A 21,199-nucleotide genomic window follows, 5' to 3' on the forward strand; every position below is an offset into this window, starting at 1 on the left:
AAGTTTTCCGGGACGGGATGTACCAAGGAACGCCTTGGTACGGATTCTTTGGCTTGACATGTGGGAGTGCTCCTCTTGCTCACCTGGTGGCGTGGCGTGACGTTAATTATGACGTGGCCCGGACCCAAAATACACCTTTATCATGATATATTGATTGTGTTTATATTTATTATTATTATATATAAATTTTATATTTTTTAAAAGAAAATAATTATATTTTCTTTAGGAAAGATTTTTTTTTTATAATTTTGATATTATTATTTAGTTTTAATAATTTTTTAAAAAAAAATGGAATTCTGGTGTGGGCTTCACGTGGCAACGAGGGTTGGTAACACTAAATGGACTCCTATCCAATACTGGTTTAGGCTTGTGTAAATTGTGTCGGACGATAAACCCTGGCGGACCCATTAAGCCTGGTGGGACCGAGGGCCACACGACCCGTTAAGCCTGTATCAGTAATCCCACCCTCTGACCCGTTAAGTTCGACGCTCTCGAGACCCCTCTTCGGTCTTCCGTGAGATCCTTCCCCGTTGCAGACCCCGGCTTCCTCCCCTTCGTCGCCGGTAAACACTCTCTCTCTCTCTCTCTCTCCATTTTTTGGGGTCTGCAGGTCGTCGCCTGGACGGCCGCGCAAACCACGGAGGTGGCTGTTGGGGCATCAATTCCCCCTTCCGCCCTTCGTTTCCGCCTCGCCTTCCTTCCCAGCGTCTCTCCTCGTCGAATTGGGTATGTGAGCAATTGTTTTCTTGAAAAGAAAAGAAATCTTGATACGTGTTCTTGGCAATTGTTTTCCGAGAATACACCCGGGGGAGGCCCGGATTTCTTGTTCATATGGGGCATTTGGGCGGCATATCGAGGTTATTGAGTTGTATTCTTGAGACGTGTTCTTGGCAATTGTCACCGGAGAACACGTCCGAATAAGATCCCGATTTCTTGTCATTATGGACCATTTGAGCGGCATATCGAGGATATTGAGATGTGTTATTGAGACATGTTCTTGTCAGAATAAGATCCCGATTTTTTGTTTTTATGGGCCATTTGGGCGGCATATTAAGGTCATGGAGACATATTCTTGAGATTTGTAACGGGCAATTGTTTCCCGAGGACACATCCGAGTAAGACCTCGATTTCTTGTTCTTATGGGCCATTTTGGCCGCCTGTCGAGGTTATTTTCTTTTTTATTTGAACTAATTTGTATTGGTGAATGCTAATGAACAATGTGTCTGAGCATTTTTGGCGAATAATTTCTTGATATTATCTTTGCCTGCAAAAATTCTGAATAGTTAATTTTGGGGAGAACAATTACCTGGATGGTAATATAATTCTCTCTACTTTTGGGCAGTCTCACTAGTTTCTTTGACTTTTTTTTCTTATGTTTCAAACTCTGGAAATACTTTGATCATTGGCATCTTAATGCACTGTACAACAGTATATAACAGCTTTTGTTCTAAACTTAAATTTTTATCTGAGATAAATAAATATTTTTTGACGTGTTTGATGGCACAATCATATTTGATAGAAAGAATTAAATAAAGTAAGAAGGAAGATGTATATTTTGAGATAATAGCAAAGGAGATAGCTCAAGGATCTAGACTCGAATTTTTCTAAGTCGAAGATGGTTTTATTATATTCCATAATTGACTTTGTGTTCCTGAAAGTCATTTAGTAAATATTCAATTGTTGGAGGAGGCCCATAGATCAAAATTTAATATCCATCCTAGTACTAACATTATGTATCGAGATTTCGCTAAAATTACTAGTGACATGGTATGAAGAGAGATATAACAGAGTTTGTCTCTGAATATCTGATCTGCCTACATGTGAAAGCATAAAGTACTTACGGGAAAATTACAAAGAATTTTAATTTTTGAATCGAAGTGGGAGCAGATCACTATGGATTTTGTGACAGGACTATCCAAGACTGCGAAAGGATATGATGGATTTTGGGTAGTAGTTGATAGACTTACTAAATATGCTTACTTTCTCGTTGTTAACAAAAAGTATTCATTGGATAAACGAGCAAGCTTATATATTAAGAGATTATTTGATATCATGGAATGCCAATTAGCATTATTTCAGATAGAGATCCAAGATTCACATCTAAATTTTGGAAAAGTCTACAAGAATCTTTAGGCACATAGTTAAAATTTAGTGTAGCTTTTCACCATAAACTGATGATCGGTTTGAGAGAACAATACAAGCTCTTGAAGACCTCTTAAGAGCTTGTGTTTTGGACTTTGGTGGAAGTTGAGATATACACTTGCACCTAACTAAGTTTGCTTACAATAATAGTTATCACTCTAGTATACAGATCGCCCCATTTGAAGCTCTTTATGGGAGAAAGTGCAGGTCACTTGTGTGGGATGAGGTAGGAGAACATAAGTTTTTGGGACCGCAATTAATTCAAAGAGATGCTGATAATATTCTAATTATACGTCAAAGATTATTAATGACTCAAAGTCACTAAAAAAGTTATGCAGATCAAAAGCGAAGAGATCTAGAGTTCAAACTTAGTGATCACGTCTTCTTGAAGATATTGCCAACCAGAGGAGTCATAAGGTTTGGTCAAAGGGGAAAGTTGGCCCATAGATTCATTGACCTATTTGAGATCTTACAGAAGGTCGGGCTTGTGGCATACATATTGACATTGTTCCCGGTTTTGGCTGACATCCATTACATATACCACGTCTCTATGCTCTGGAGATCCATCTCATATTATACCTTACCAACTTCTGCAACTAAGAGATGATGTCACTTTTATATAACAACTAACTCAGATCTTGGAAAGAAAAGAACATGTTCTAAGTAATAAAGTCATACATTTGATAAAGATCCATTGGCAACACCATTCAGAGTAAGAAACAACTTGGGAAAGAGAAGAAGATGTGCGAGAGCAGTATCCTTACTTATTTTTTTGAGGTAAGCTACATTTGGGAACCAAATTCACTTTAGGAGGGGAGAAATGTAATCAAATCTTCGAACTAGGAATTAGTTTTTGTTCTCTTGCTTGCCATTGTGATTTTTAAAATATTAATTTTTATTTTCTTGATTATCATTGTAAATTAGGAAATAACCATTAAGCATTCCAAATAAAACGATGTCATATTTGTTAGTATATATTAAATAAAAATTAATATTAAATAAATACGAAAATTAAAAAGAAAATTTTCTTAAATGGAGGGCTCACCTTCTCCTATTTAAGGGGAGGAATTTCTCTCCTTCGTTCCTCACCAAGTCGAGCCCAATAACGAGAGGAACGAGGAGTTATATGCTATTGAGGAGAGGTATGTTTAGTTTAACCTAAATTGAACATAATCTAGTTCAAATTATACTGGTTTAGGGTGGCTCCAGACCAGTTAAATGAGGATTAGAGATCGGTTCAGCTAGGTTCTAGGTAAATCAAGTTCAATTGGACCGATTGAACTAGGGTTCAAGTCAATTGAGGGCTAGTTGGTAGTATTTGACATGAATAATGTTTGAAAAAAATGTTTTAATATGTTATTTCATCCTAATATAGATATGACCGGTATGAGTTGATGTTATTTCTCTATCAAGGGCAGGTAGGGCGATTTCCTTTGGGGATTAGCGGGCTGTCAGATGTGGTGGATGGATGCTTCCTTCATCCGTTGTTGAGACCAACATGTTCCTACTTTGGCGAGTGAGGGACACCACTCTATCTGCTATTGGGGGTACGATATGAGTTTGCCTCCATATGCTGTTGGGAGAACACTAATCTCGTAGGATAAAGTCTCCCGATTCGTTGTTGAGGGAGTACTCCTTCGGGTATTTGATATACGCCAATGGGATGATTGATTTTTGATCATGTATTTATTTTCAATTGATTTATAGGGGTTCCTACTCAACGTTGTTGAAATTTTTTTGTTTTTGATTTTCAGAATAGTCTCCTACTAGCAATAGACCGGATTCCAATGGAGAGCATACTTTCCTCTACCAATAGGTAGAGCCACTTGGATGTTTTTTTGAGTTAATATCACTATATTCTTCAATAAATACTTTTGATTTGTGATTTGACGAATAAAAGAATTGTAATAAATGTTTACAAGTTATGAATAAAGTGATGTTTATTTATTTAGCTCTGAATGTACTTGTGGAAAAATGTGATCTTGTAAAAAAAAAAAACAAGAGGTGACACAAATATTCACTGTGAATCCTTTTGTTTCTTTTTCGTTTCACTTAAATTTCTTACAAGAAGAATAAAGTTTCTATTTCATTTCTTGACTTTATAACAACTATCACCTCTACCAGTTGCATTCTCATTTTATGCAATTGTTAAGATAGGTAGGGCCTTGGCATTTGGCATTTTATTTCTTATTTTAAAAATTATGCCTTACTGAATAGAAATAATTGTATTTATCTTCTTGTTCTGTTGGTAGTTATGGATGAAAGAGGAGGTGCTGAAGAAGACATTCACTACCAGATCGAGCAAATTAAACGTGGTATAATCTCATGTTCTATGCATTGATGTAATATACTCTTTTAGATACTAGACCTTATTATTCTTTTACAAAAAGTGTATGTTGTTGAGATGAAAATATTGAGGTGGACTAAGAAATATAGGAAAGTTTTATTCATGGATAACTAGGTTTAGCTTCAATAGAGGATAAAATGAGAGAGAATAATTTAAAATGGTTTGTATATATGATTTGTAGACTTACAAATGTTAGTTAGGAGTAAAACGATTATCATTGGTGGTACAACAAGAGTTAGGGGAGACTTAAGAATATTTTACTAGAAACTACAAATAAGGATTTAAATGCTTTTAACTTAACTAGGGAGATGTCTCTTTACATAGGTCAGTGGTTATAAAAAATCCATGTAGCTGATCTCAGATAGTTGGCATTTTGCGATTTTATTATATCTTATTGTGCTTATCTTTAACCCTGTTTTTTGTGTTACTAAATACTAATTCTATTCTGTTATTTGCAATGGTCATATGAAAATACTTAGGGAATACCCTTTTGAGTTGGCCATATGGATTGGAAGCTCATGATATGAAGCTCGCATGACCTGAACATAGAGAACTTAGAAGGTATCCTATGGAAATATATAGAACTTGTAAAATAATTTACCTAGTTCTTAGGTCATATAACTTGGAGTTAAAGAAATGGACTTTTTAATACAACTAAGCATAAGTCAAACATGTGATTCATGCAGTCTGGACTTTTGGGAGGCTTAACAAGATGATAAGATATCAGTATCAATGGATTGGGCTGGATCAGTTGATTTGTGCCAGAAAATACCAATTAATTATTTGAGCAGCACTTAATTGAGAGAATTTGTCTTAAGGAGAGAAGTAATGGCATCAAAAGTAAATTTCAGATGAAATAGAAGCAAAATAGTTGTTGGTACCTTGCTACACTGTGAATTCCTATGCCACTATCATGTTTGGGTTGTTTGGCATGGTAAAAATCCCTCCTGAAACTCCTGGAAACTTAAACTATATGAGTGCCTGTGGCTGCTGATAAGCCTATGCAAATCTGTGACCGCCAACATGTAATTAGTTAAGTCTCATGCCATGGAACTGAAAATGTATATTTCCTATAATAGAGGCACATGTTGGTCCATTATCGAGGGCCATGCTGCATAGTGCTTAAAGCCTTAAACTAATAGCTGTTATAACTTCTATAATGGTCATATATTGATTCCAGATGAGTCTTATTTTTTTATATGTAGTTAATGGAAAAAAGTGTCGTAACCCATTACTGTTTATTCATACTTTATTGTAACTATTTGGATGTTGGTAAATTTCATCACTACTTATCAAATAATTTCTTTGACAATGACATGTGGCATCACTCACAATTATTTCTTCTTCTTGTAACAGTAACTTTCTAGTAATGCTCAGTCTTTGTTATATCCCATAAGGTGGCATTTTGGCACCTTGGTGCCTTTTAGCGCTTAGCGCCTTTGACTACACCGATCCCATTATATCAGGCGCATTAGAGTGGCATAAATGAGTTCTAGTGCAATCAGCCTTTGGTCCTCAAGATCATGGTACTATAGCAATATCAAGATCAACTTACCTTCTGAAGAACAAGGCTTATGAAATGTTAACTAGCTATGCTACCATTAGTGATTCATCGGACTCTGATTATGACATTAGTAATTCAGTTTTTTGGACAGTGCTACACTAGTCTTTTCAAATTTCTCTAATGTCTTATTTAAATGTGTCATGGTAATTGGTCAACACAATGACACATAGTTTTGTATCCAAGTAGGCCAATGGAGCACTCAATTGCTCCATTAAGGTGCAATATAAATTTATGGTGTAGATATAAGCATAGTTTAGATTCTAGAGTTTCTTGTCATGTGAGGCATGTGTTCACATAGTTGGGCTTAGTGTAACATAAGCACAACCTTGAGTTAATAGAAGATAGTATAGACTATAGAGTATAGACTATGTACTTATAAATATTAGTTACATTGTTGCCGAGTACCATGTTGTTTTCTTCCCATAAGCCATAAATTTATTAACTGCATGTGCCCATGTCTTCTTGTTTTGGAGAACGCGATGAACTGAGGAAGGATATTGAGCAGTTGTGCATGCAACAAGCTGGCCCTAGTTATCTTGCAGTGGCAACCCGAATGCATTTTCAGAGGTGTGCTGAATGATTATATTTTTAGTCTGCAATTTGATTTGTGGCTGGAATTCTCATCATATATCAGTTACAGCTAACTGATAACCTCACCAGGACAGCTGGTTTGGAACAGGAAATTGAGACCCTGAAAAAAAGGTTAGCTGGATGCATCAGAGAGAAGCAGAATCTTCAAGAGGAGCTTTCTGAAGCTTATCACGTTAAGGTTTGGATGTTTTGTGTCAGTTTTTTGTGTTTGAATTCTGTATTTGATAATTTCTTCTTTTTAGTCTGTATATTTTGCTTTCAGAGCCAGCTCGCAGATTTACATGCTGCAGAGGTTTTGAAGGTACCATGCCAAAATATATATGCTCTGTTAAACCATTGAATTACTTTGCAATATGGTTCTTTTTTTATTCTTAAACTTAAACTGTACAATTACAATGAGTTCTTGAATGTTCTTTTGTTGACTTTACACACTTTCTTGTATTATAAATAGCACAAATACTGATGAGCCAGGCAGAAAAGTTCAGTTGTAAAGATGTTCAAATGCGTATCGTAGAGAATATTTTGATTGTTTTCTTCCTTTCGTTCGATTTTTTTTGCAACTTAATTCTTCACACCAGTGATTCAAAACTTTCTGGCTGGTTGTTGGAAATCACTTGGAATGATACAACATATCGAGTTTCACTGAGTTTCTGCACTACCTTGTTCCTGCAGTACTGTTTAAAAATGAAGTACCTATGGGAAAGAATGAAATAAACAGGAAATTAGAATGTAAAGGGAAAAAAAGCCCTTATTGTTGATTTCCAGAAATTTGGTTTATAGAATAGCAAAAAATATGCAAAAAAAAGGTTTATTTGAGGTGATGACCACAATAAACACTGATGACTGCTTGTGTGGGACCCTTTTCTTGACATAATGGTGAGGATGGCTGCAACTTCTGTGGTCACCTTCATGGGTACAAATTGGAGTTTAAGATAAGTTGTTGTTTCTGTCTTGACCAGGACGGGCCTTTAGCACTCGACCTGTGATTCATATCAAGCACATAAGATTTTGATAGATCAATAATTAAAATTGTGTTTTGGTTTATTATGTGCTGGTTTAGTGGGATATCAATACATAAATGAAAATGAACATTGTTTTGTTCGCATAATACAGAGCAATGACATGTATCGTGCAATAGAGGGTGGCATGAATTGAAGCTTAAATCACTGGCACTAATTTCACTCGACTAATAGGAATTTTTTTGCCCAGTACTGTACTTCCTAGAATGCTGATTAACAATGTTTTTCTTCACAAGCAGGGATGTCCACATCAAGAAAATGATGGCTTGAAGCTTAAACAATTATATTTCCTAGATTTCATGCATACTATGCTAGAGTTACCTGTCGGTTGAAACTTGCAAAAGTACAGCTTGTTACATGTTGTAGGTTTCTAGAGTTACTTTTCTAGTTGTGCAAGCTGCTGCAACTCTTATGCTAGGCTAACAATTTGTGTACATGATGGCTATGTTTACGTGGGTTCATGGTAACATATCATGGGTCTAGCGGAACATTCATTGCTAGTCTTATGTTAAGAAAATTGTTAAGAAAATCCCATTTGACCCTAAAAATTTACATAAACAAGGCTGTATGATAACTGAAGGAAGTTATAGCATAGCAGTCTTATGTTCTCACAGCTTCTTGGTTATCTTGTTTATTTATAGATGATAGTTCTAAGGAAATGCATGCCTCTTGTGAAGATATGTTGAATTTAAAATATTCTGAAAAACCAGTGCTACTGCTGGTTTTTTGAGGTTATATAGCTTCAAAGAGTTATTGGGATTATAGTTCTAAATGATTGCTAAATAATATTATCTCATTTTGTTGCCATTTTTATTAATTCTACTTCCGAAAAAATCTATTCATTGTTGTTTTCTCATGCTTTAGAGGTCTGGTATGCCAGAATAATTTTCCTTTGGAGTTACGATATGATATAATAAATTTATGGATTGGTTATCATATTGTCTCAAGCTCTTTTGTAACTGGTTTATGAGTTCTTTATGGATGCAGAATAAGGAAGCAGAGAAACAGGTGAAGTTCTTTCAGGGTTGTGTCGCAGCTGCATTTGCTGAACGAGATAATTCCCTAATGGAGGTTTTAGTTTTACTGTCCTGATCGCTTGATTTGCAGTCTTATGAATGTTAATAGAACAGTTTTGCTGACAGTGTCTTTTCGTATTTTTTTGCAACAGTCTGAGAAGGCTAAAGAACACGAAGAAGCTATGTCACAGAAATTAATCCCTTTAGAGAAGAAGTACACTTCTGTCACTTATTAACTTAACATTCCTAAATGCTTTTTTTTAATAACTTGGGAAAAAAATTACATAGGATTTCACCTTTAAATGCGTTCTTTCAATAATTTGGAAGAAAAGTTGCATTGAAATTGATGCATGTCTTGCAAGGATAATATCCAGAAAATTTGCTTGTCTTCTGATTAGGTTTGTCGATATTAGGGGGATGCAATATTATTGAATTTTTAACTGCAACATAATGTAGATTTTGTAAAGGGCTTAAACTATGATTTGCACATGTGAACCATTTATGTATACAATGAATTATTTATTCGGAGCTAAAATAGTAAAAGTTAGATCTCCAAGTATGGATAATGCACTACTCAAGACTACGTGGAAAATGAATAGGATCTTTGTCTTTGTGGATATAAGCTGGGTCCTATTGGCAGGAAAAGTCATCTTTCCTACCCATTTTTCGTACATCTATATGGCACTGATATTTTGAGCAGAAGAATTTTTTTCTATAATTAGAATAGATCAGTCCTGTAAGTCGAACAGTTCCATGAATGGGTTGAGCAGGAGATGCATGAAAGTTATTGGTTCTAGTGACTCTTAGGTTTTGGTAATTGAGAAGGTTCCTTGCCTGAATTTATGGCTTATTGTTCATGTTGTATAGGAGTAATGAGCAAATTGATGAATTTCAGTGTAGCCTGGGTTATTCTTTGTTCTTGTTATAAGCTGAAAAAATATCTTCTTGCTATACCTTTTCAGAAGTGGTCATTAATATAATCCTAAATGTCCATGTGCTATGCCTGCAGTCACAACCTGGCATGGTAAGTATGATGCAGTAACATGTCAAGTTGGCATACCAATATGTCCATGCTAGTAATTTATTGGCATGGTGTGCACTAGTTACTTCGGTCCTGGATTAAGACACTTCTGTCATGAGACTAAAAGATGAACCATCCATTCCAAGTAACAACATATACTGCTAGTTACTACTTGCAGTACAAACAGAATCTTTTAGGGCAAAAGTTGAACTAGATTTTTTTGGTCAATAAGTCCTTGTGGTACTTCATCAAGACTGAATTCTGTTGTTCCTGGTTTACCATATGAAATAATTCTTACACATGATCCTTTTTTTTTTTTGCTATGCTCTCTTGTTTGTAACTATTAACATATACATATTGTCTGGCTATCGGTAACCTGTCACTGTTTGTACTTTGACTATAGGAGTTAAAGGTTAGGATAAAGCTACATGTGCTTTGATATACTGGTTTTCCTGTTGGTGCCTGATTATGTGGTACAATTAATTATATATACTTGGCTATTTGTATCTCTTGCAGGGTAGAGGAACTTGAATCTGCATATTTTAATGAAAAGAAAGTTAGTACATCCTTACAAATGGAATTGGATGAACTGAAAAAGCAAAGTGAATATTGTGAGAAGGTAGATATGTGATCACATCTAGTTCCATTTCATTCATTTGTCTTCTTTTTTGCATTACTTTTGCAATCACTAATTGCAATGTACTTTGATTCTTTCTTCTCTTTAGTCTTTGCTCTAGATATTATTATTTTGAATATAATAAAAAAAAGCATCAGATCCATTAATATCACTGTTGCTTATATCCTGATTCTTCCATTTCTGTCTAGAGGCTATATGTTTCTGATGGTCATGAACTAATAACAATTTGATTGTCTATAAAAGGTTGAACAGATGAGTGAGCATCTTTATATCCCAAATTTTTTTGTAGATGATCGACATTAGAAGAAATTTAACAAACCAGCTTCTGGAGGTTAGCCTCCAGTTGTTCTAATGGATATGAAGAGATTTACATGATATCTTGAAAAAATTAATCATTTACCAATTTTGGGGATTTCCTTTTCATATTTTCTTAGTTTCCATTAGCACATCTGAAACATTCAATATTTATCCAAGTCTTTTCAAATATTTGTCATAACCCTTGAACCGGCTTCCCCTTCTTTTTTTTTTTTCCCTCTTTCTGCTACATGCTTCCACTTGCTTCTGTTAGATTAATATGTTTTGTCTTTGTACTTGTTGAGCTGCTTGATGGTTATTATGTGATTTGGAAACTGAGAATTAACGTATATAGGTCAGCAGAAGCTATAGGTTATTTCTTTATAATTTGACTGCAAACTGGAGTGAGATGATTTGAACTTAAAGATGCAGTAGGGAGCAAAAGAGGGCCAAAATATGCACCAACATATATAAGTATAAAGGATATGATGATGCTGAAATCAGTTGAATAGGTGGGCTGTGGCTGAACCTCAATTAGTTCAGATTATTGGCTCTGTTATTGTTGCTGTCTGTAATTCTGTCTCATAGTCCTGTCACTTGGTGGATTCACCATGTCATGAAAATTTCTTTTTGACCAACACAGATAGAGACAAGTCTCATCTTAGATGTTTTATCATAATGATTGACTATGGTTGGCATAAATATAAATATTTGATCCTTAACTGGGAGCTTTAGAATTTTTTTGATACTGGTAATTGACAATATGGTTTAAGCCTTTCTTCTGTTGTGTATTTACACAGAATTATAATCACTAAATTTTTAAGCCTTTCTTACTTACCTCTATCATGTCATCATTGCACTGAGCTTCTTTGATATGCCCAGGAAATACCTTTAATCTCTGAGGCTTATAAATTGCTTGATCCTTTTATTTTCTTTGCAGGTTGTAAATAAATTTTATGAGATCCATGAGAGAGAGAATGGGCTTTTTGCAGATATGACATTGCAAGACAAGTGTTCTTGCCTGCTAGATGATCCTCCAGACAACTGGATTTTCAGCAGTGACAAGGAAACATCCACTTCAAAATACATTGTAAAGTTAACTTACCATTTGTTGTATGGTGTATATGCCTTCAGAAATTTATAAGCCCCAATGAAATCATTAGGTTGTATTTTGCTGTCGCTTAAGGAGGGTGTGAATTAAATTGTGCTATATTTTGAATGTGAATTTCTGCTGTAGGAGTTCTACTTTTCACACTTCTGCTTCTATATACACAGAAGTCTGAATGCCATATATATTGTCTGAACTCTGTTGGATGCTATATCATGTATTTTAACATCTGAAGCTATATTTGACTGTAAGCACATAATAGGATATTGCTGATGGATTGTCGATTGGTTTGAAAGCTTTTACGTACTGAATCACAGAACCAATATAGGACTAAAGAACCAATAAAATGGAGAGAAATTTATTTTACGAATGGTGTGAGGAACTACATATATGCTCATGCTGGCGAAGAAAATTAATGACTATAATTAATCTAATATCTGATGGTTAAAATTTTACATTATGCAAATAAGCAATTTGAGGGTCAGCTTTCTGAGCATGTAGCTAAAAGTTGAACCACAAGTTGTCCTATTCCCAATGGATCAGATGCAAGTATTAGCTTCCATAGCCATCAACTTTACCCTTCTACTGTCCTTTTTTGCCTGTGTGGTTGTGTATGTTCTTTTTGTGTGTGTGGGCTTTTTTCTTTTTATTTTTGAGGTGGGGAAGAGGGGAGGGGGGGAGGTGGATGGTTGGTCACTATGAAAATGAAAAATAAGACATTCTGCAATGGCATATATGATTATATGGAATGCAAATGGTTCAGTTATATAATGTCTTATGAAGCCTGAAAAAGAAGATTGGTTTCTTCTTTTATATTGAATAATTCTCTCCTTGCCTCTCTCTTACTTGGTTATATGGATTTTTCGTCACCACTGACAGAGCATGTGTTACACAGGCTTCTCTAGAAGAGGAGAAAGAGGCATTGAGACAGTCAATTAGCAAGCTTCAAAACAATTTGCAAATGGTAATGTCTATTATGCCAAGGAACAGACTATATCTTGTCAAGTGGTTTATCTCCCTTACCTCAATCTGAAAACTTCATGGAATTCCAGGGACTCAAAATTGAACAGCATCTGAGAAAAAAAATGCAGTGCTCGGAGAAAAGACAAGTAAGCAAATTAAGCGATCAATGTTGAAGATTCACATACTTTTACAGTTTACTTTTCTTTTCAGTGTCAGGCATAACTCACTGACAAAATGCAGACTGTATTGGATTCTTTGGTGAGGAAAGGGCTATCTGCTTTGCGCAGTTATCACAATCAACAGAGATTGGAAATCATAAAAGAGTTGGATCAAGAAGCATCTTGGATGGACTCAATGCTTGTTGAGGTTCAGAAGCAGTTGACTGAAATTCAAAATAATGAGTCAAGTGTTGCAACTCCTCAGAGAGAAAAGCAATGTGATGATACTGAATGCAGAGATGTGCATGTCATGAATGATGCGAACTCTAGTTTCATGGACAAGGTTTGTGTTCTTTGTATCCAACCATTTTTTCTCATGTTCCAATAACTCAATTTTTATAATCCAGTTTTTCTTTTCTTTTTTCACATGTATTCTTGAATAATCTGCACTAATCCCATTTGCTTGTGGCAGCAGACTTTATGAGCCATTGAAATGGGTACTCTCACATGTGCTTATATTTTCCTTAGTGAAAAAAAAAAGAATAATCTATCCATAAGGGCAGTAAGGTAGTGTTCGGATGTATAGCTGCAAAAGAATAATCTAACCATATGTTATCCTTATGGCTCCCTCAGTATCCTAAATTTTATGATATAAGTTGACTCTACTAAGGTATCTGTCTTATACAATAGAATAAAGAAAAAATATCCTGCTTGACTTGCTCTGGGAAAGCTTCCCGGATTCAGTTTTCTATTTCTTTTCATTGTCTTACGATTTGGTGATTGCTCTTAGCTACCATTAAGTTATGCAAGTTTGGAATCTTTTTGTTCAAGGCAAAATTTTCTCTTCTAAAATTTTCCAACTTATCTTGAGACTTGAGAAAATTACTGCCGATTCCCAATTAGATAGATCATTTTGGTATTTTATTTTTCTTTTTCATTTGGCATATAATACAGGATGATTATAGTGTTATGGTGCTCTAAAATAAAACTGGCTTGTAAGAGTATCTCTGTAAACTAGAAAATTTGTTCAGAAAATATGTTTTATGGTGTTAAATTGAAAGAATGTTGTATTATTGTAGCTCTACTAGGGACCAAGATTTTCATTTGTCCTTTCTGTATGTGGAAAATTATATTTATTCACGCGACTTAAATCCTGCAGCAAAAAAGTCAAAAATGGGTATTTTGATAGTTTGATTATGATTGGCAAGCATTTTGAGAAAAAAGAAAATTGATATGATTTGGAAAGCTCCTATGAAACTCTAGAGCTAAAAGCATGTTGAATTAGAGAATAATATTTCAGTTGTTAGTTTGGAAATTATGCAGAAACATCAAAATGAAGTTGATGTCAAACCTCATTCAGTATTGGATGCTATAATATGTCAATTTAACAATACATTTGTTCCTCCAATCATTTCAGCAAATTGCTTTTCTTTCTTCATGATTAATTCGGATGGATAGAAGCAGTGAAATTTTAAACCTTGAAAATGTATTTAATGGAAACAAAATGGATTTGTTCTTTAGTTGGTGACAATAGTGTGGATCCATTGTGATGGTGTCAAAATTCTACCATGATTCGATGAGAGGGTTATGGCAATGAGCTGAATGGGGAAATATGAGGTAATGATGAAAGGATTTGAAAAGGATTTCCATTGTTTTAACTCACTAAAAGGATCAAATGATAATAAAGGTATGTGATTTTTTGTTATATTTGATAAAGGGACTTGAAATGCTTGAATGTGGTACTATTTCCACTTATTCTGTATAACAAGCATTACTTGTAGTTGGGTGAACTCTATCATTTCAAATCCTATTAAATTTAATGTTTGACTTATTATCTTCAATTCTTGATGGCAGATGAGTGATATTCCTTCAAGTAATGTTGTTCACGGCACAAGTGACGCACCAGATGCCCTTGCACAAGCATTGCAAGAGAAGGTATTTTTACCTTTGTCTTTAAATTAATAATTAGTTCTATTGTTTGCATTGTCTATTGAGTGCTAAAGTTTGCTCTCTACTGATCATTTCCCGACTTCATTTGCACTTGGGTGTATATTATGGGATATTCTAGATATTTGTAATTTTAATTTATAAATGCTTATTTTGTTTTCCACTTCCAGGTTGCAGCACTGCTGCTTTTATCACAGCAAGAAGAGAGACATCTGTTGGAGGGGGATCTTAATAAAGCTTTGGAGAAGAAGCTAGAAGAGCTTCAAAGGAACTTATCTCAAGTAGGTTTCTTTGATGCAAGTGCTGTTCTTCTAACTACTACATAGCAAGACTTCTACTTTCCTTGCTTTAATGAAAATGGCATATATTTTTTGAAATTGAAGTTTGATTCAAGAACGAAGATTTGAGAGTGAAATTGAGTCAAAGAGTGAGAGAGGGTAAAGGGGGTTGTGATGAGTTCAAATGAGTGCGAGAAAGGGCTTGGATATGGTACTAGAAGCCATGGTTCACAATATTGTCTGTGCAAATTGACATGGGCTGGTTTTGCCCATCTAACAGCCAACCAACACTATTGATGAGCAAAATGGTCAAGTATGGACTCATCACCTGGTAAGCTCACTGTATGGGGTTTACTAGGCAGTGAAGAGACTGGTGCCAAATGGTACCGCCATACCAAGTGATAAGGAATACAGTTTCACTGAGATCTATTTGTAACAATCAGTACTTGTGGGTCTGGGCGTATACCGAGATGCAAACCATATCTGTTCAGGTGGCCTGGTTCAGTTTATTACTTTTTAGAATCCTTGGACCCATGTATTCACATGTTCTGCAGTCGCTTGAGAGTTACAATAGCTCTTGGGGTCTCTCATGCTGCATGCTGCATGCTGCCACTTGCAGCTATTGGACTGGTACTTCTCGTCTTCTTCTCCTTCCTTTCTTCCTTCCATACTGGTCCAGCCATGGACCAATAAGGGTCCAGTACCTGAAATCAGTATCATCTTTTATTTTTATGATAGTTGTCACGACCATCAAGTCTTCCTCTCTCTCTCTCTCTCTCTCTCTCTCTCTCTCTCTGTGTTTCTCTCCACCTCCTCCCCATCAGGTTGTTATCGCCTCCTCTCCGCTATGTCATCGCCATTGCTGCCTTCTCCTCCTACCGACTTGTGTCACCAACTCCTCCAGTGCAAGGTTAAGATCGGTAGTGATACCGAATGGACCAAGATTTGATACCTATGTGTTTTGATAAAAAAAAAAAAAACTGACCTGTATGCTTGTCATAATAACCATACCGCTATACATCTGGTATGAATTTCAAACTGGGTGAAATTGCTTGCTTGATCTGTTTATCTCCCACTTCACGTGTTTGTTCATGATTGGAACGATAAATCGCCTCTCAGTATGGAATGATAAACCCAAGTCAATCTTTGGATTATTGGCTACATATAATCATGGTTTTTAGTTTATCCTACATTTTTTCCTGCATTATGGAGGATTCTGGAGAGTTATTACTTGGTTGCTTGAGCTTAATTGTTAACTAAATATATAAAGAAAAAATCTTCTTCAAAACTAAGCCTCAGGTTGTTATGCAGCACTCATAATTGCTTAAATTCGCCTTATATATTCTGGCAAACATCCAGGTTTTGAGTGTCAGTGCCAGGTTGGTGGCTATTTAAGAGATCTTGAACGAAACAGGCAAACATTTCATGGAGCTTCCTTGATCATGAGTTGCATTCTATTATTCAACTCATATTTTTGTGGCTTTGATTATGATAATGATGATGATGGTTGTGTGCAATTAAGAATCACATTCTAATATATAATGTAATCGCAGTCTGAGATGCAAGCCTCTTTAGGGGATGCATGACTTTGTACAAAAGATAAAAATAAAGCCTTAAATTTAAAGATCTCATGTAAGATATTTGGCCTAATAAGTGACGGAAGAATGTACATGGATCGACTTATTTAGGCACCATGCAAACCCTCAATATTCTATAGATGAACCTGCAATTTCATCGGAAGGTGCATATGCATTGACTTACACACAACCTTCCAAAATTACATGCTTGGATTATCTATGATTAACTCTTGCTCTTTCTTGTACACTTTAGGTTACGAATGAAAAGGTCAAAGCTCTTATGGAATTGGCTGAACTAAAGAGAGATTATCAACTATTGAACGAGTATGTTTCCTATTGAACTATTAAATTTCTTAAGTTCTACTTATTTGAAACTTTGTTGCTTTATAGAATTCTTTCCACGTTAATAAACAAATTATTGATACCCCTATGTGGATTTAGTTAGAACTGTTTTCTTTTTTTCAATATTTTGTTTGTATCTCTCACTTGTAAATACACCAAACCAAACACTGAATTCTGAATTGGACCAGAATGGTTCAGTGATATAGGTGAGAATTTATATTGTTTTTGGTTTAACCTAAGAGGTGAGAATTTATCTTCCATGGAGGTCGTCCAAATTTGCTTGTGATATCTGAGAAAAAGTTCCTTTTCTCTTTCTTTCTACCGTTATTTTGTTGATGATTCTGACCTCTCTTTGATGATTTGAACACATCAAATTTTTTGTCCATGTCTGTCAAAACACACATGGCGAGGCCATGTTTTGCTGTACTTGGCTAATGTGCCTTCCCAGAGAGGTGATCCCTGAACAATGTATCCATCTATCGGCTACAAAGGGTGTTATCTTTCCAATAATACAATGGAAGATGGATTGGCCTATATTCCATCCTTTCCACAAATCTTTATGGCCCTTAGCTTGAATGATCTATATTCCATATCATGTACCATGTCATTTTAATGCACAACACTTTTGGGCATAACAGGGACACAGAACCATCTTGTTGGCATAATGAAGAAGGGATTACTGAGGGTTATTGATCTCATGTTCGCCTATCGATATTCTGTTTTCCCTCCTATCACTGTTTAAGTTTTCTTTTATGTATATGGTGGAAGGATATATTTATATGACTGATTTTTCCAGTGATTTTTTACATCTGGCTAATATTTTCAGTTTTATTGTAGTGACATCATCGGGTTGTCAATGATTCTGATGTATTTGATGAATAAATGTTGCTTTTATGATGTCTTAAGTAGTTATATGTTGAGATGCATTTGGAGTTATTTGTTATGAATAAATTTAAACGTTTGACATTTTAAGTCGTTATTAGTTTTGACTTGTGGTCCTATTTTCTACAGGAACAGACTTCATAGTATAAAACATGGCAGTCATATGGTCGATCCTGGCAAAAGTACTACCATCCGAGAACAAGAAGGGAAACTGAAGAATATATTGAAAAGAACATACTTGAGACATTGGATGGTACGTGATCAGAGCCAACAGGAAACTAACTTTCTTAAAATCACTGAAGAAAACAGTCCAATCATTAAGACAGACTCTTCCATCGATATTGCAAGGTTAGTGGTTATACATGTTATGTTAATCAGGATCTTAGGATTAACTCATTAGTGTAACAGTAAGGTCGCTTATTATGAAATGAACATCATAAGTTCAAAGCCCACAAATTTCCTCTGCATGTCGAGAGAGATAAAGACTGCTATGTACAACTGACCTTCCCAGATTTCAGGTGGTGCTCGTAAGCTGGGCCTTTTTAATATTTGATTTGATAAATGAATGCTTTTGAACATCTGACTTCCCTTGTTCATTATCCTTTCTTTGAATGCCAAGTCACAGCTTTTTGGTTATGTATGTGGATCCTTTCCTTCCATAGGCCTCAGTTTTTTTTCACTAAAAGATACAAGATCATGCTTGTTTAGACATAGCTGTCAGCTGCTCAGCTTCATATAAAAACTCACCTTTCTCTAGTCCAGGAATGGGCTGTGGAAAGGATAAATAAATGACCCATATTTTAGGTTGCAAGTATATATTACTTTGTATTTCCTGCAGGGGTTTATTAAATTGCTTTCAGAATTGTCTACATGTTAATTGAATGCTAACCATGCACATGTTGTTAAGGATATATGGAAGCTGTAAACTTCTTTTGGTTCTTAATGGAAAATGATTTCCTTGTCGGAATCACTGAATTTATAAGTAATGATGGAAACTGACAAGTTAAAACTAATGCATAACAGAAGTGATTATCCTTCTATGCAGAATATTGGAAACATGTTAATCAAATAAACATGAAATCATGTGAGTTTTGCACTGAGCCTTGATGTACTTGTTCCTGTCAAATGGACAACAGTGTCAATGAGATGTGGGACATTTTGATTAGTGCAGTTGTTCCAACTGTGCTCGTTGATGGATATTAATTGAATCTAACAGTACCTCCTTGATGATGTACATGTTAGAGATCTGATTGATGTATATTGCTTATGCATAGAATGTAAGAGAGGTGTGCTATTTATCATATTGGTTATGTATCAGTCTATCGAGGAGCTTAAGACAGGGTGTCGACAGTTTCTAGGAAACAAAATTAAGCATTTTCAGTTCAACTAAAGATCTAAGTGTTTCAGAATAAGCAGAACTGTTCCATTTCTAGAACATTGGGCATTGACACAAAGTATAGTTGAATAGATGGTTAAGAACGACCAAAAAGCAAGAGTGTCATCAATAAGTTGTTTAACAAGGAGAAACATCTGTGTGCTTTACGAACACCTCAATTAAAAGGAAAATCTTCTTGTGATGTTAATATGACTAATTATTGAATATCAGGATTTTAGGCAGGTTGGAAACTGTGAGTTGAGAATGTTGAGAATTGAGAAGAATGTGCGATGTTGGTAGAAAAGTCGGAGAAACGTTGAGCAGAGTACTAAATGTGAATAAGATGAGGTGCTAATGTTTTAAACTAATTCACGTTCCGTCAAAATAGAAGATGAATACAGTGAACTAGTAATTACATATAATAATAATAAAGTTGTCAGAATTGTGGAGGAAGCCGATGGCTCCAAACAATAAGGGTGGACACGATGGCTTTTTTGGACAAAGGTAGGACATTGCACTTGGCAGAGAAATATCATAGGAGAGATCTACATACCTACACAGTAGGAGCTTGTTTGTCAATCCTTGTTATTGCTATCCAAACTCATCTCATTATGTATCAATTTGCAATTTTCGGTGGCACTATATGATCATTGAATTATTACAGGCTAAAAGTCGAGAATGCAGCACTTCGGGAAAGCATAGCAAATTTGGAACATCTTACTTCCTCAATTCATAGGCTTCATATTCTGCTTTTAAAGGTTGGTCGTTCGCTATCTGTGTGAAGAATTTGCTATATTAGTCATATTTATGCAGCAATCCTATATGTAATTCTTAATAAGACCACCTGGTGTATCCACAAAAAGGTTGCAGTGCTTAGGATCATATATTTTTTCTGTAATTTTTTGCATGGTCATTTTTATCTCACTATTTTTTGACACTAGTGGGGACCAATCACTGCAAAGTTCACTCTTTCTCATGTATGTACCTCTTACTAGAATTTTGATCAAGGTTGTATTTCAACAATCTTTAACAAGAATTGCCCTGTGCTGTAATTTATTAATATGTTAATTATCACTTTGGATGAAAGCTCTCACAATCTGTCTGTTGATTGCCAAAATTGGTGTCTGGCTGCAATAGCTACGGCACCGAGCACTAATATAAATTTCTTTAGCTTTCTTATATCTAATGATAATAATCTGTAACTATGATAAAACATATCCTTGGCCATAGCTGCTTACCAACTTCAATTATTTTTCTACATAGACTCCATCTGTGCTACATGGTGCATTGGTATCGAATAGTTGCACATTTTATCTTGGTATAGTTTACTAAGTATGACTTTGACAGGTTCAAGATGAAGCTTCATCTGTTGGCACCGAAGAAGGTACAACCCGAGCGGTGAGCAACATTGTGATGGAGGCAAACCAAGTGAAGACTGCCCTTGGCGGCTCGCTCCCCGTCAGCTGGTCTGGCGATGAAGCTGACGCCATCATCTACACGAGTCTTCACGAGCCTTCTGACCCCTCGGAGGCATCCAAACCCGCGAAACTCGATGCTGTTTCTGCTGCAGGACTAGAGATGGTGGATCTCCTGATACTAGCTGCCCAGCTTCAGCAGGAGAGCTTGGGAGAGAGGTGCGTGGATCCACACAACACAACTAGTGGTTGAAAGTGTTTCTTTCACCTTCTCTTGGGGTATGAAATGTGAATGCACTATTAGTATGGAGATCTTATACGTTGTATGTGTGTGTACATATCATTTAGGAATCATTAGTTGACATGAAGGTGCTTTATTCTTATACCAAATGAAAATTAAATCGGTTTCTTAAGGCAGGTTTGATCCTCTCAAGTTCTTTTGGTCTCCCTCTCCAATCATACAAGTATAACCCTCTCTTTTCGAGGACAATTCTTTGAATATTTAGTGAGACTTATCGAGAAA

The 21,199-nt window shown here is 35.6% G+C and overlaps 1 protein-coding gene across 9 annotated transcripts; it reads left to right on the plus strand.

Moving 5' to 3' along the window:
* The first annotated feature begins 437 nt into the window (after positions 1–437).
* Positions 438–21,089, plus strand: LOC103979861 (uncharacterized). 9 transcript variants are annotated; one of them, XM_065101392.1, is made up of 19 exons: positions 438–563; positions 3,561–3,689; positions 4,395–4,457; positions 6,527–6,620; positions 6,714–6,822; positions 6,907–6,945; positions 8,651–8,734; positions 8,832–8,893; positions 10,217–10,319; positions 11,572–11,721; positions 12,635–12,703; positions 12,792–12,848; positions 12,943–13,203; positions 14,715–14,795; positions 14,978–15,088; positions 16,916–16,986; positions 18,016–18,234; positions 19,926–20,019; positions 20,609–21,089. In XM_065101392.1, exons 2-19 carry the CDS (start codon positions 3,611–3,613, stop codon positions 20,927–20,929), a joined length of 2,067 nt encoding a protein of 688 aa, XP_064957464.1. In that variant the 5' UTR covers positions 438–563; positions 3,561–3,610; the 3' UTR covers positions 20,930–21,089. The 9 variants fall into 9 exon arrangements, with proteins under 9 accessions (XP_064957464.1, XP_009394357.2, XP_064957463.1 ...); XM_065101391.1 differs by having other exon boundaries at positions 459–726; XM_065101394.1 differs by lacking the exon at positions 3,561–3,689 and adding an exon at positions 3,897–3,958 and having other exon boundaries at positions 460–726.
* The last annotated feature ends 110 nt before the right edge of the window (positions 21,090–21,199 follow it).

This window comes from Musa acuminata, chromosome BXJ2-3 (assembly GCF_036884655.1).
Source record: "Musa acuminata AAA Group cultivar baxijiao chromosome BXJ2-3, Cavendish_Baxijiao_AAA, whole genome shotgun sequence".
NCBI classification, from domain to species: domain Eukaryota; kingdom Viridiplantae; phylum Streptophyta; class Magnoliopsida; order Zingiberales; family Musaceae; genus Musa; species Musa acuminata.

Coding starts and splice junctions, on each gene's coding strand:
- LOC103979861 (XM_065101392.1), top strand. CDS start 3,611: ATGCTTCCTTCATCCGTTGTTGAGACCAACATGTTCCTACTTTGGCGA. Junction 4,458..6,526: donor GATCGAGCAAATTAAACGTG/GTATAATCTCAT, acceptor CTTGTTTTGGAG/AACGCGATGAACTGAGGAAG. Junction 10,320..11,571: donor AAAGTGAATATTGTGAGAAG/GTAGATATGTGA, acceptor TTTTCTTTGCAG/GTTGTAAATAAATTTTATGA.